The sequence below is a fragment of the Apostichopus japonicus genome, chromosome 21 (genome assembly GCF_037975245.1).
Source record: "Apostichopus japonicus isolate 1M-3 chromosome 21, ASM3797524v1, whole genome shotgun sequence".
In the NCBI taxonomy this organism is placed as follows: domain Eukaryota; kingdom Metazoa; phylum Echinodermata; class Holothuroidea; order Aspidochirotida; family Stichopodidae; genus Apostichopus; species Apostichopus japonicus.
In genome coordinates this window covers 13,726,569-13,743,094 of record NC_092581.1, presented here as the reverse complement: position 1 = coordinate 13,743,094, position 16,526 = coordinate 13,726,569, and the positions used below count along the sequence as shown (strand labels likewise).

Sequence of the window (16,526 nt, the reverse complement as noted above, 5' to 3'; positions counted from 1 at the left end):
AAAGATCACCATGACGATTTAGCTCTTTATTCTCTCTTATCTTCTCTTTCCTAGCTAACAAACAAATTTGTTCCTAGCTCTAGTAGTAGCTACCTGTTACATCAATCTTCGAACAACATTTCCTTTCGCTTTACAACACCTGGAGTTTTGTTGGTGTGTGTTTTGCACACCTGTACACAGCCACATAACAGACGTAATCTGTTTTTATATACAATCTCCCACACGACGACAACGATAAATGGTTGTAAACAATGCTTAGAGCTGGAGATGTCTTGAAACACTGGCAGCTGATAACTTGATGATTCTGCTATCTTCTCTCATTTTTTTTTGCTATTTCGCAGAGAGACGGAAATGCGTGCTTCGGTTAGATAATAAACTATAACCGAGCTTTCACAGAGCTAATAAAAATGCAGAGTCTTGCTCTCGTTTTAGGGGTTTCTCTCGCCCAAAGTCAAACAAATGCATTTGTCGTTGACATTTCTAAATCTTCATTACAACCTTTTCCTTCTTCTTTTTTTTTAATTTAAATTTCTCTCCTTTCCAATAAATTTCTAATCGTAGATTTCTTGGCTTGCACCCCCCCCCCCTTTTCGCCCTGGAGATACGAGTATATTGACTCACAGCAGTATGCAACCATCAAGTTTATCACTTTGTTAGTGTGACTGGTGAAATTCATCGAGACAAAACTAGACCGGCTAATATTATCTTCTACATCATGGCTCTGTTACAAATTCAATATGCCAAGTAGCCATTAAAAGCCAGGCAAGTGTCACAACAAGTGGGTGGGGAAGGTGGGGGGGTGGGTGGAAAGAAGGGAGAACATCAACAAAATAGAGACACAGATTTTTTCTACATCTGGGTAATACAACTGACAAATGGTCTAAATTGCTCAGGGAATATTTGAGCATGAAATCGAAACGATTTAATTCCCTTGCTGGTTTTGAAGTAATGAAAACATCATCACACTTGAACATTTTTCTAGCCCTGTTGACAAGCGTCGTGAGAGGAAAATGTCTTGTTGAAACAAGCTAGTTTTGACACTTCGACATTGATATTTACACAGTGGAAAGATAATCGATAAAACATCATGGTGCTTTATACATAACCTGCAGCATTAAATGTCTGCGAAAACACTCTAAATTGTCCTTACATCAAATTTGTACGTAAATTATTATTCCAATAAAAAAAACATGACCCGTTTGAGGAATTTAATCGCTGAAATTCACATCCATGAAGGTCTTTTTTTTTGGGGGGGGGGGAGGGGGGCTATGTTTTTGGTTAATTTTTCAAACAATATGATATAAAAGTCTTATGATAATTATTAAAGCTCATTAGCACGCCAGCCTCGGCTAGTCGAGTTTTATCTGAAATAAAGAATAAAACTTGAAAAATTTCCCATTTGATAGATTTGTTACGTGTTTATTACTAATATGGAGCAGTTTCAGATGGAGTGATAACAATTATGAAATTTAGATGAAATCATTAATTACTTGCTAATGAATATTCATTAGTTGAAGACATCTAAATGGTTGTCTTTAGGTGGGTCATTTGTAATTTAAATTTTGAGATTTTTCTTCATAACTTTTTCAAGTGTTATTAATAATGCCTAACAAATGCATAAAGCTGATATCAAGATTGGGGAAGAATGTCTACATTACTCCAATAGGCACAATATGCAGTGCCATGGACCCACAGCATTGACACAAAGGGGATGGGGGAGCAGAGTGGGACACAACAAGTGGTATATCCCTCAAAGAAGTGAGGGCTGAGAACAGCTTTGAAACAATATGACAGTATCTATTTCTCACTGAAATATGGAACAGACCACTCTCTGGGAACCCATAAAGCCTATCAAAGGATTATCTAATCTAATATAAATAAATCTAAAATCTAAAAATAAAATAAATCTAATATAAATAATTATCTAATCAAAGGATTATCAAAGCCAATCTAATCCTATTTTCTGTTTATCATTCTTTTACACTTAAACTTCTCTCTACCTTAACTTGACTCCTCCCCTTCGCTACTTTAAACTACTATCAAATTACACAGATGCATTAACCACTCTTTTAATACTTCTACCCTCCAACATCTCAATCCCCCCCCCCCGCCCGGCACCCTCCCCTACACTCAAACAAACACCACAAAAAAGGAAAACAAAAAGACTTTGATCTTTCTTCTTCTTCGTCTGGCTTCAAATCTTAATGTTTTCAACCACCTTTTTACATCACTATGAATCATCAATTGTGATTAAAAAAAAGAAAAGGGAAAAAAAGGAGCCATTTTCAATCCAGACACCATGATCAAATATAAAATCTTTCCCCGATTCTCAATCTTCATCCCGTAGCTATCTCATAGATTATGTTTAACGAGGATTTCTTCATGGACCAAGCTTCCACGTCAAATTGACCGTAACAAGAACCAGTCAGAGAATCAATCTATCTAACCGAGATAAGGAGAGATTCGGTAATCATAAAATCAGAGAGCCACATTCATTTTTAACTATAAATAGGTCAAGTCATCTAAAATGTACTTTTCTTCTATATAGGAATATATATGGATGTTTGCTCTATCATGATTCAAGAGTACAAAGTCATGTCCTATAGTCTTTAATTGTTTGCAATTGGGGGGGGGGGGGAGGAATGTAATAATGCTGCTACGAAGAAGCCGGGATTGAACGTGGGCGATACATCACAAATATGCTACAACCAATATATTGAGCAAAACTTGATTCATTTTAAAGCACTTTAAATTTGATTGTTTGATCTGAACTGTGATGACAATAAGTTGTGCAAAAATTTAAAGCTGACAAAACTGATGGCACTAGAATGCACTCCCCAAAGCAGTACCACGCCGTTAATATTTGCTGCATATATACGTTAAAATGTTTGGAGGGTGAGGGGGGTGGGGGTTTTCCAGTGCCAACATGTGCAGAAATTTGTATCCCGGGGTCATGTAAATGTATGCCAAGGCCTACCATTCTAGGACAAATCTAGAAAGAATCTCTAAACCCTAAAGTATCATTTAAACATAAAACATTTGGCACTGTGTCCAACCCATTGACAACAACAAACCATTTTAGAATAAAGGAAATTGTGCTGAGTTTGTTAAATCCCACAAATCCAGCCCTGAGTACTACATGTCCAAATAAAAACCTGGGTTTTACATGTTAATATCTGATCAACATGTTTATTATAACAAAAACAACTTTAAAAAGTATTTGGAACTCGTGTGACGGCAGTGACTTCAAAATCCAGAACAGTGATAAAACTTCCAGCCTTCACCGGGATTCGAACCCAGGCCTCCCGCTCTATACAGTATGCGGTTGCCCTAACCAACTAGGCCATGGACACTGATTATATGTCCAGAGGTGTAAAACCAGTAAGAAAGTTTGTCATTCAACTTTAAGCCTTGCCACAGGTATCCAACAAAGCTAGTCATGTCTGTTTAACTCTGCTAGGTGGAATATATTGTCATTGTCTATAATAATAATCATAATAATAAATGAGACTTATATAGCGCCAAATCAGTACACAAAAGTCACTACTTCAAGGCGCTTTACATGATAGAGATCAATCATGATGCTAACGAAACTTAAAATCTTTTGTGAATCTCAAAGCCGGATCTCGAAACAGCTACCTTCAACAGATCATACATATAAATTGTAAAGTTCTATGAAATTAGTCTTAGATGGGAACTAACATGCAAATCTAGCCAAAACATGGCAGAAAATATACTTACATATTATAAACAAGATCTAAACAATCCACACACAAAAACAGCTTCACTCCATCGGTAGTAAAGTAATAACAACTGTTTAAATGCGACGTCAGCATATATACCAGCGACGACGACGAGAGAATCAAAGACATACAGAAAGAGCAAACAGATTCTCCAACTTTAACAATTTCATTACAGGAACAATTTTTATCCTCTAGCTAACATGTTGTCTTAAGATTTCAATTAGGACATAGTTTTCTCTTCTATGTTATTCTTTTCTCTTTGTCTGATGAAGCAGATAGCATAGACAACAAAGACAACATATTTACCAGTCCAGTCAGAAGTGAAATGACGAATGGAAGAGATATTTTAACCATCTTCAGTCGTAACAAAAGAGAACTGTTTTAGTTCTTGTCCGAATGACTGTTCTGTTTTCTTTTAACGTCGTACAAATTTCACTGTTTGCTTTTCACCAAACGATCATTCTCAAAAAATCGTTGTTCTCCGTGAGCGCCTCTCTCGGCAAATTAATATATCTGCAATCAATCAACGGCTGGATTATCAGGGCCTCGTTTTAAGTACACATGTCGTTGACAATCTCCGTACAATCGCCCAGAGCTACGGGCTTAATCAAATATAGACCTGCACAGTACTTACTTCCACCAGGTTTGACCAAATTTCTCAATTTTTGCAATTGCCAAGTTTTTATTCGATATCACTCTACATTGTTGACATGAGGCAATGTCGGCCTCCTCGTCGAACAAGACGAAGCTTGGTAGGTCAACCTGGATAGTCTGATCCAGGCGGGATTATCTCCCAAAGCTGAATCCTAATATCAGAGAAGGCCTACTTTTCACCAAACAAGGAGATCAAAAATGGTAATGATTTCTCTTGAGAATTACAAAGAAATAAGCAAGAAAATTGGCACAGGTTTGAAGCCTCTGTGTCTGAAGAGGGAATATTGTTTTGACAACAAATTATTAACTACAGGTTAATCATTTTGTTTCATGAATAACTGAAAATATTATAGAAAAGAATACAGAGTGACTTTTAACACCTGCCCACTAGGCCCATTAATTACAGTTATCACACAATTTGGTCAAGATTAGTTTGGAAGGGATCAGTTGACACAATTTGTTGGTGTCCAGTTTCACTAAATGTCCTAATTTTAGTTGGAATGAAACTTGTGAATAAGGCTGAATCAGGTCAATTCAATTAGCCTCAAACTTAAAGTAGAACTAAATCTCGACAAAATGTCCGATGCAAGCAACATTTCAAAATCAGTCTGCCTCGAACACCAACGGAGTCTAAAAAACCCTGCATTCATTAACAGTGAAATTATTTATTTCATTTAAGAATTAGTTTCACACTGGTAAGATGCAAAATATTGTCTCTCTGTGGACCAGGTACAGGACCTAGGTGCATATAAACACACAAACATACCTGTACAGAAAAAACAAATACCATCAGTGAACTAGTATGCTAACTGTGGTGTTTTATATAAGCGCTTTGAGACCTATTGCTGGTATAAAGTGCTATATAAAAGTGGAATATTATTATTATTATTATTATCATTTTATCCACCTGTTTCAGCCAAAAAATTACTCTTTCAGAAAAACTACACAAAATAGACACAACACACACAATCAGTAAATAATATTGAAACAAAAAGCAACTACATACAATGAAAGAATCACTCATTGCTTTAATCATATCTTTTTAAGGTTTCTTATATGATTCAGCACAATTTTGCTTATATTATATAACAAAATATAACAAAATCAGAGATTTTGGCAAAAAAAGAATACATACATATATAGGAGACTATTATCCTTAATATTGAAACACATTGTGATGAAATATTATATGTTTCAATTTTCAATCCTAATCTCAAGACAGAATGGATCTCTTACCTTTACATAGAAAGAAGAAATTTTCCAAAAAAATCTGAAAATGCAACCAAGGAGTTCTCCGATTTTATTCCCGATGTTCCATTCAGATATTATTCGGTACAAATCAATAAAGCTATAAACTCCTAAGTGAGGATTCACCATTCTGAATAAATTTTAAAAATTTCTATAATAATTTTTTTTCAAGGGTAAACTGTTTGCTCTATCAGCTGTTAACATGACTTTGACGGACACACCACAGGAGGTGCTAAACGATGAACGGAACAAAAGCAACTATTTCCAAGGACGCCACACCTTGCCTTAACAATTAGAGTGTGTGCTATGTTAATTGACTTAAACTTTTGACTTCACCTTCTATGTATAAACCATAAACTTATACAAAAAAATATAATTTTTAACTGTGAATCTTTTAGGCCATAAATAAGAGAGGAAAGAACCACAACTGGGGAGAGAAATACGAAAGGGGAAGGGATAGCATGTTGCATACGAAAAGTTCCTGAGGAAGGCAGAGGACGAATAAGGGGGTTTAGAAAGGAAGGAAGGGAAAGGGGGTAGAGACAAGGGGATGGGATGGAGGGACAGGTGGTGGTCAAGGGATGGGAGGGAGTGACAGGTGGGAGTCAAGGGATGGGAGGGAGGGATGGACAAAGATAATAATTCACTTTGTTCTGCACTGATTTAAACTAAATGTTTGGGGATTATTAATATTATGCTAATAACATAATAACGGAAAACAATATTATTTGGGTGGAAACTTTCTCCATTCAATACTCCTGAATGCACCAACATCACCAGAATCCTCCTCCTGCTCCACAAACCCCCACTCCCCATCCCCTCCCACCATTCTCTTTGTTCATGTCACCACCACTAACGGTTGGTTTTAGAATAAAGTAGGTAAATTGAGGTAGAGAAAATACAACCCAAATGTCACACAAAGCTCATTGCTGCACTGCAAAAGCTTGTGTGAAATTGGGTTTACATCACAGTACAACTTGGAAAATGGATACATGGAGAAAAAAAAAGAGAAAGAAAAAAGATGTTTATGGAAGGGATCATTTCAGATTCCATCTTTACATTGGATAATCCCATGAAGGATTTGATTAAATTGTGTCAACATTAATCACCTCCAACAAGTTTCTTGAATACATGTAACATGAAAGACCACATTGACTTGGACTCTGTTGACACTAGATCAAACTCAAATCCTCTTAGCCATTAGTAAAAATCACACTCCCTCTTCCCTGGGTGGTTTACTGCTGCACTGTTTACACTAGCTCTCTGAATGTGATCCTCATTAAATGAAACAGCATTTGTTATATAATAACAGTAGAGGGTGAGACATGTTTTAAATGTTCTGCAAACACAAGTACAGCGATCACAGATGACCTGGGACCACCTGGGGGGGGGGGTGGGGGTTGGTGAACACTTCACTTGATTTTAGATGAAAAAGTTGATATGGGTCATTCCTGGTCTCTGCCTGTATTAGATCTCCAGTACATTACTCCAATTAAGGGAAAACAAAGGACAATTATGTAAATAAAGTATGGTGCTTTTGAGGAGACAGGTTAGAGAGCAGGCCCAGATCCAGGAATTCTGAGTTTGGGGAGGACCACTAATTTAAGGAGGGGCAAAGTATTCGTAGGGCACAGTAGTATACATAGGGGGCATACCCCCTCCCTGTCCCCAGCCTGGCTTTGGGCCTGTAAAATAGGAAATGATTTCAACCTAATATACTCCTTTAAAAATCATTTTTAGCCTTCAAAACTCAACACCTGTTTATCAATTGAAACAACAAATTTAAAACCATCATGATAAGGTTTGTCGTTTTTCCGCACTCAAAATGAAGAACTAAAGCCCTTGTGAATTATAAATAAACATATTTCATTGCAATCTCACTTCACAGGAGCAGTATTCTTTTATTGGATTTGTTTTTTCCTGCTCATATCTAAATGTCACAAAGCCAATTTTCCCCTTCAGATGCTGCAGGTGTAACAAATCTCTCGATGGGTTTTGTCTTTGATACGAAATATAGTTAGATGCTTCCAGTTTGTCACAGGCACAAGCAAGAACATTTATTAAAAGAGGAATTTGACTTTCATGGTAACTCTTACCCCTCGGCAGTTTCCTGTTATTGTTGATAAATTCAATATGCCTATCATGCTGAACAACTTGGGCTACGATTATTAGACGTTTACTCTATTATTAGATGTTTACTCTATTATTAGACGTTTACTCTAGTATTAGACTTTACTCTATGTTCAAATAAGCAACACTTTAACCTAATAAAAACAGTCACAACATGGACAGTGCAGATAATCACCCAATCCAAATTTATCTAAGAAATTCACAAATATTTAAGCGAACAATTTAAAAGTAATGCAGAAAAATGTGTATACTATATATGTTAATTTTTATAGGACTGCCACAATAAGAGAAAATTAAATGCTGTCTTCAACTTTCTCACAAAAGTGGCTTCTAGGGAAAAGCAAAAAATGGACATTGATGTTGTTTACTACAATAAAATGCACAGAGTTGCTTTGTGATTGCAAATTGAGAATCCAACTCCTTCAAAACTTGTTTTACGACGACAATATATACTCATGGTATAGCATTACATCACAACTATCTGAGAAAAAGCCTTTTTGAAGAATAAGGAATAAGGAGGGGGGTGAGGAGGGGGGGTGAGGGGGGTGAGGGGGGGAAATGAGACCTTAAAATGTCTACTTGAAAGTCTCCAGAAAGGAAAAGTAATCGTTGCACTGAGTACTGAACAACAAACTCCTATCAACATTTAGCTCATGATTTACGATAACAGCTGCCATTTACAGAAATGTTCAGTGTGGTTACCATGGAAACCGAACAGACAAAGATTCCTGGGCCCATTCGCCATAATTAATCAAACCGATCTGGGACTTTGCATCCTCTCATCCTGACATTGATTAAAACAGAGATGTTTCCAAACACTAACTAATGCTCCAAACCTACAGGCTCTTGCTATTATCTGTTGAATATTTTTAAAGGGAGAAAAACCCATCCTGTTGACAAGATGCAATATCGGAGAGCGAAGATAGACGAAGAGGGCAAAGGAGAAAGGGGATGTGTTTTCTTTCAATAAAAAGGTCAAGTTGTTGGAAAGGCTGGTTTATTCTTTCTTTTCTTTCAAAGAAGAAAATACGATCATGTTTTCTATTGTTGGTTAATAAATTCTTTAGATACAAGTGCTACATACACTCTTATCACCCTAACCTATCACAGACAACCCTTCCCTCATCCTACCAATTTTCCTGGCTTGCACAGAAAGGACAGAGAATATTACCCTTTGCATCTTAGCATTTTCTTATATTGTTTTCCTTCTCACTTCAGCAAATTCTCTACAAACTTTCTGTACGCCATCAGATGGGATCGGGGAAACGGATGGGAGGGGGGGGGGGCGGGGTGGGAAGGGATGGTTATGAGACTGATCCTGTGTTTTGTGCCAACCTTCTCCACTCAGTTCATTTCTAGAATTCCAGTATCCTTCCATAACCTTACCTTAATGATGACCTTCCTGGCAGCTACCTCAGACATGGCCTCTTCCACTTTCTCCTTCCAATCTGCAATCTCTCCCCGCATCGGCTCCAGACAGTCCTCCTTGGAGTATTTAATCAGCTGTTCCACCATCTTCTTAGCGTCTTCAACGCCATTCAACTTCTTCTTACCTTCGCTTTCCATCGACTGCAAAAAAGATCAAACAAAACAAGCAAGTTGCATTTTCTTGCCAAAACTTTTGTGGACAAAATATGCCAAATCTACATCCTCCTAGATTTTCTTTCACCGAGTGAATATTTAATATCATCAAATACTTAAAATTGCAATTGATTTTGCAATTTTATACCCTTTCTAAGTATTTATATATACTGCCTAATAATCAGACATACAAAGAAACTTGGCAAATTTTCAGATTCTGAAAATCATTATTTGAAATAAAAGCAATTTTTTTTCTTTCATGATTTTTGTATGAAATATTAAAAAAGAAATCAATGATGCTGTTGCTTCAAATACCACAATGCAGAAAAGATGAGTATTTTACCATAATCAATGATATAACATTTGACTAGCCATCTTGTTGACAGCTGAAAATGTAACTAGCAGAAAGAAATTACTCCCCAAGTTGTAAAGTATATCTTTTAAGTGCATGTATGGATGTGTTGATATTTTGTAAGAAAGAAAGACTTCTGGACACGCTGATTGGCTTTTAAAACTGGCAGTCCTGTAGGCTTGGAATCTGGTCAACTAGTTATTCTGGAACTTCCAACCGTAGAACTTTTTAACCTCAAAACAGGACTTATCAGAAAATGTGACCCAGGGAGACCCATGCATCACTAGATTACAAAACTACTCCAGATATAATAAAATAATGGTACATCAGAAAACATAGTAAAAAGTAAAGAATGCAGTTGTCCCCCAATATGCTCATTTTTTCCACTGTTTACCTCGTTTTCTGCAAAATTATGTTTGCAGTAAACTTTCGGTGCCACAAATATCAGGAGGCGAGGGGGTACAGGACCCCTACCTGAATCCTCTGAAGTAACTGACCAGTCACAAGGATTTCTTTCTTAACACAAAACCAATAAACCTTCTTAATCCATCCATCCGTCCCTACTACAATCTACAATCAAATGTTGTTTTGTTTGAAAGTAATGATCTATCATTTTCTACTGTAAATTCTTGCTAAGAAAAATTTGCCTCCTAACGTGGATAATCAAAATTTGCGAAAATAATAAAGAGACGAATTTGAAAACGATAATCGTACCTTGCACCATTCCATTTCTTGGTTCAAACTCAACGGCACGGGACCATCTTTCTGCTTTTTCGAGATATCTCCTTTTATATTCTCCGTCAACTCCCGGAATCCGTTGACTTCCTTCTTGATCTTCCGCGAGAGCCTCAGAGCTTTGTCGCATTCTGTCTTACCCTCCGTGACCCTCTTCCCGAGGACGTTGTACATCTGTTTCAGATGGTTCAGACGATCCGTGAGATCGGCCGGGTTGTCCGTCTGACGCTTCTCCACGATCGTCCGACCGGTTTTTATCACATACTCCACTTCCGGTTTGATTTCGCTGAGGGTCTTATAGAAGCCCTGAATTTAAAAATAAAATGGAATAACATTTCAACAACGACAACAAATGTGGAGCAAGTTGAAGAGAAAGTTTAATAAGTTTAAAAAAAATTATTTTTCTGAAATTTCACCTGACAATTTTGCAACAGGTCCCATCCACAAATACAAAATAAAAATGAAAAGATAAAGGGCCTACATATATTAAAGCTACACTCTGCTTAGCACCAGAAATCAGACTTAACAGTGTAGAAGACAAAGATATTCAATAACAATATATTCTACTTTCCAGATATAACAGAAGTATAACAAAAAGTCAAGAAACTGGACTAACTCCTTTTTTCTTCACAGAAAGGACATTTGCAGTAAGTTGACATCCCATGTTGTTTGTGAATGTGATGTCTTACCTTGAGAAATATATCACAATAATATAAGAAAGAGCTTACAGATAAATTACCGTAAATCAACAATAGTACTGGCAAATGATAAACTACTTGAAAAGAACAAAAAAAAACCGTAACGGCTAGAACAGCCTCGAAACAATGAACTCAGGTTTACAGGATCCTGTGTGGAGTTTCTGATTTCAATCCTGTTCTACACAAACAATTTCCTTCTATATATCTACCTTTTTTTTCTATATAATGTTTTGTGATGACCTACCATGCATGCATCCAGCTGTGTTTGAATGACCTCAGGTTCAGAGTTCTTAATGTCCAGGACACTGATGCCATCTTCCACGTTCTGTAAAATGTCCTTCACATGCAACATCTTTGGATCAAAATCTGCCGGTTTCTGAAACTTTCTGAATTTAAGTTGGACCTCATCTAGATTGGTCTATTAGGGTAAGAAAACAAAAATGTGCAAACCAAGAATGATAATTTCCATAGCAACCAACCAAAAAAGCAGTATATAATTAAAATGCATGAAAAGACTAAATTCCATGTAGAATACTTTGCAAACAAATTCAATTTTTTTTCTCTAACTAAAAGAAATAAAGAGTAGCAATTTGATCAGCATATGAAGTTATTAATGTTTATTACCAACATCAAGTTAAAATTGAACAAAGAAATGTTGCCTTTTCCATCTGATTTTTCATGGCTTTTGGAGATAAAAGTTATATAAACTAGCACGACCTTCATAGGTGAGAATATGCATTTAACTTAGGACTATTGCGTTATTAAGGTAACTTGTAATCTCTGTCGTGCAACAATATGAGAGAATTGCCTTCCAGATATTATGAACCATCACCAAGGAAAGATGGTCTGTGCCTTCATTTCTTGGATGAGGGATGGAGAGGGGGAATAGGTAAGGGGAGGGGGGAGGGAGGGAGTAATCAAACTAGGAAAATTTCCAAACTGTGTTGAAATAAGCAAACACTATAAATAATCTATGTTAGGTTCTCCTGTATTTCTGCTTACCCTCAAAAGCTGAACTTGTTGATGCATTCTCTGTGTTGCTGAGGAATCAGTCTGTCCCATCAGTACATTAGCTCTCTCTTTGATATTCTTGAAATCAACCTCGCGGCTTGCTAAGTCCGTTTTCAGATGCTGGTTAGTGAAAACAAGTAAAACAGCATCAAAACAATCTGTTAATGAACCACCGTAAACATCTAACAAACTTGTCACATAATTCCTTAAAATTTTCCTAAAATTCTTTTCTTTTCTTAACAATTACAAGAAAGATGGGAGAATAAGCAGTTCATGAACCTAACCAAAGTTTAACAAACAACACCCCCCCCCTCTTTTTGTTTCTCCTCTTTCTTGAGCAGAGGGGAGATGTCCTTCCATCCTTTCCAACCCTCAACCCACCCTTCCCCAAAGTTGCTTTTAAAAGGGCCCTCCATATTCAAAAGTTTGAAATTAGCATATAGTTATATTAGAATTTATACCTCCCCATGCAATGTTGTTTTTTCACTTAAATAAACTGAACAGTTGTTATCTGGCTGATTCAAAGTAGAGGGAGCACTACCACATTTCAATAAAACTTGTCAACTTAGTTTAGTATCTGTGTCACACTGATGTATGGTGGTCCAGAAGTGACAGGCAAGTTGTATGCTTACAGTTATAAAATAAAAAGACGTTTTCTCTAAGACTGAGAAAGTTTTGTCAAAATGTTCTCTCTGTCAGCATAACTTGACAATTTGACAATGTTTGTAAAGATTTCATGCCGGTGCAATTTTACAAATTGGTTACTGTCATATTTTTGATGTGTTATCCAATTATGTGTGACACAGCAACTTGACATTTTGACAATGTTTTTCAAGATGGAAAAATAGCTGAGATTTGACGATTTTGGCAAAGATACCCAAATTGGTTGTGCTGTCATTTTATTGTAGCACATTAATTGTACACTTCACATGTCCCTTCAGGACCACTGTACTGAAAGAGTATTAGAAATACCATACACAGGATTGTTTTATGAACTTCGTACAAATAGGCCAAAAATTGGGCAAAGATTGTGCAAAAAATGTAGCTTTCATTATAGAGGGAGCTCTAACACACTGCACTTAAAACTCATGACAAGGTAATGCCTAATTAACATTTGGCAGAAATGGAATGAGGGTGCACCCTACACGTTTGAAGCCAGATGGCGTTGTTACTATTCTTACAAGAATTACAGAGAATCTTTTTACTCCCTCAGTAACATGTACCGATTTGACAAGTTTTCTAAGTGTTTAATTACCGAATCAAAACACTGAATGGGTCACTTATTCTGTACACATACACAGAGTGGGCTACTGGAATAATGAGAAAAGGTTTGAAAAAGAAGAGAGCCTATCCCAATAGGATTAGGGATGCACCGGATCCAAATTTTTGGATCCGGCCAGAACCGGATTTTGCCGGATAGTACATGAAATCCGGCCAGATAAAATCCGGCCGGAACCGGATTTTTTTCATTTTACAAAAGGAAATCGTTAATAAGAAGTAGAAGTATGAAACAAGGAGCAAATCTTAGGTGAGGTATACGCATATTATAAAGAAGGTGAAATTTAAGACCCCATTTATGAGATTAAATATGACTTGAAGTGGTGTAATCTATAATCTTTAATAAAATAACTACAATATAATTGTTGACAAGCTTGATACATGATGTAAATTTGTTTGCTGGAAAAATACTGCATACTACCTATGAAGATAATTGTCTCTGTATGTGATAACTGTAGAAAGGTTACTTTTGAAATTGTTTTCATTGTCAGCTCTGGAGTTAATCTTTTTTATGAGAATTAAAGTTATTCTAAGGTTTAAGAATGAACTTTAAGATGAAGTGGTTTCGTGGAATTAAAAAAAAAAAGACGTATTTAACCATATAAGAGATTGTTTCACACATGAAAATTCAGAGAAAACATGAATGCCAACAATAATGGGAAAGTAAAGATTCAATGGAACAGTATTTTGACTGATACTGTAAGTATATAAATGGTCTATTTTAACTGCACAATATTAAACTGATGAAGGCTGCAAGAAATGATTTCACTGCAAACTGTATTTGTTGTAGCTTCATATTATTACAGTAGTTGTATTATTTTGGTTGATCTTTAGAAACAGTGGGTCAGACCATTGAGAAAATTAAATTAAACATGTTAAACCTAATTTTTCCTTACTTTGAATGTTTTTATTCATTTTTGGAAATAGTTTACATTGATTTAAGTTAATACCAACACCTTTTTCAGGAATAATTCAGGCCAGATTTTGAAAAAGATCCGGCCGGATTTTGAAAAATATCCGGCCGGAACCGGAACCGGATAATTGCTCACTATCCGACCGGATAGTCCGGCCGGACCGGATATCCGGTGCATCCCTAAATAGGATGCGTACTTTGAAGAATCGACATCCACTTGAATGTTATACAATTCTACCAAGATCAACTATTAACATAACAGACAGATAGACAGTAATATAGACAGGCAGGCAGGCAGGTAGACAGACAGACTTATTTTTATCCTCATTCTTGTCTGAGAGATCTACTGGAGATAATCTGTTGAACAGATGATGTTGACAAACAAGACATCAACCAATAAAATACAAAATAATACAGACAGACAGACGGTTGGAAAGACAGATATATAACAAGCAGACAACGCAGACAGATAGACAGGACAGATAGACAGATGGATAGACAGATAGACAGACATACATACAGATAGACAGACAGACATATGGACAGATAGGTAGATGGACAGACAGATTAACAGAAAGACAGACATATGGACAGATAGATAGATGGACAGACAGATAGGCAGACATATGGACAGATAGATAGATAGACAGACATATGGACAGATAGATAGATGGACAGAAAGATAGACAGACAGACAGATATAACACAGCAAGGAGAAATAGTTTTACCTCATATTCATCTGGCAGGTCAGCAGCTGATATTCTGTTGGACAGCCGATTGTTCAGAGATCGTTCAGTGGCAGAGATCCAGTTCTGTAACGAGAGCATGTCCTTCTCAAGAGACTGAAGGAGTTGTACGTTCTGCTCCAGGGTCTCCTGTCTGGCCTTGGCCTGAGGAAAAAACAGAACATCGAAACTACATCTCTTGAAATGATGATAACACTCTTAGCCATTTTTTTTTCAACTCTGTGTTCATGAAGTATTCAACATTGAGCTGAACTATTCACAACGATGTCCAAATCGTGCCGTTGCCATGGTATCAAAAAAACATTTGCACAAACCTACACATCTTCATGTTTGTTAAGACTCTACTACTTTTTGGCATCAACTTCCTGCAGGGCTTCCAGATCTGCTCACTGTTGTGTTGTCTTATAGGATAATAAAGGATGTAATAATAACTATGTAAGAGATCTAATGTTAACAATGAGATGATACTTTTCTGAAGTGTTTGTTGCTAAGGAGACCACAGTTGTAAATGAAAGTTTACTGATCTCTTGCTACTTAAGAAAGGATTTTTAAAGCTAGACATTTTTTTTTTTCTTTTCCTCCATCAGTTTATTGTTTGCGGTTGCATTAACAAATATCACCAAGAAGAAGACATTACTTATAAGCTTTCATGCGGAGTAAGATACAAAAACAAAGAAATATTCAAATGATCTTTCACATAGCATTGTACAATAATTCAAGGAACGTCTTAACTCCTCATACTTTATAAGAGTAATGGTGCTTTCTTCTTTTAAAAATAACCTTAATTTATGCAAAAATTCATGAGCAGATGGTCACTTTTGACTGATAAAAAAGTGCTTCATGTTGAAAATAAGGAAGTTAAAAGGCTTCTGATTGTATAAGGCTTCTAGTTAAGACAATAACCAAAGAAAATATCTTGTCTGTTTAAGAAACAAAAATTCCTGCTAAGAATAGCCGCCCCCCCCCAAAAAAAAAAATTCTGAAGTAACTATCTCAAGGTTCTTGAACTAAAACATCTGCTGCAAAATAAGCAATTCAAACAAAGAGAATCAAACGCAGAGTGCAGACAATTTACCTATAAATGAAAATTAAATGCTTTGCCAACTAAGAAGCAATCAAAATGGTGGCATGAAGTGAAAATGTCTATAACAAACAGAGATCCTTTCTCAAACAGTTATCTCATTATATCTCAATAAGAAATATCTAGACTTTGAAAGTAAGAGCTTTAAGTGAAAAATGTCACAAACAATATGAGGGAATCTCATCTCACAAGGAATATCTCACCTTTGTAGTGATATCGTCAATCTTGTCAAAGAACGCTTTGGAATCTTTCTCCACTCTTCCTGACATGACCATTGCAGCAACAAGAGTTTCTGCTAGTTCCTTGATCTTCTTCTTTCTATCTACTGTGTGTTTCTGGCTGCTAGATTCTAAAAC

General features: G+C 36.3%; 1 protein-coding gene across 2 annotated transcripts in view; it reads right to left on the bottom strand.

Annotated features, from left to right (window-relative positions):
• The window catches only part of LOC139963062 (dystrophin-like), a 237,055-nt gene that overhangs the window by 83,743 nt on the left and 136,786 nt on the right, over positions 1 to 16,526 (bottom strand). For both annotated transcript variants that reach the window (XM_071963541.1, XM_071963540.1), the window contains exons 26-31: positions 16,374 to 16,526; positions 15,072 to 15,233; positions 12,144 to 12,272; positions 11,386 to 11,559; positions 10,423 to 10,749; positions 9,162 to 9,344 (exon numbers count right to left, since the gene is read on the bottom strand). In XM_071963541.1, the coding sequence (XP_071819642.1) occupies positions 9,162 to 9,344; positions 10,423 to 10,749; positions 11,386 to 11,559; positions 12,144 to 12,272; positions 15,072 to 15,233; positions 16,374 to 16,526 (1,128 nt within the window). The remainder of the gene's footprint in view (positions 1 to 9,161; positions 9,345 to 10,422; positions 10,750 to 11,385; positions 11,560 to 12,143; positions 12,273 to 15,071; positions 15,234 to 16,373) is intronic.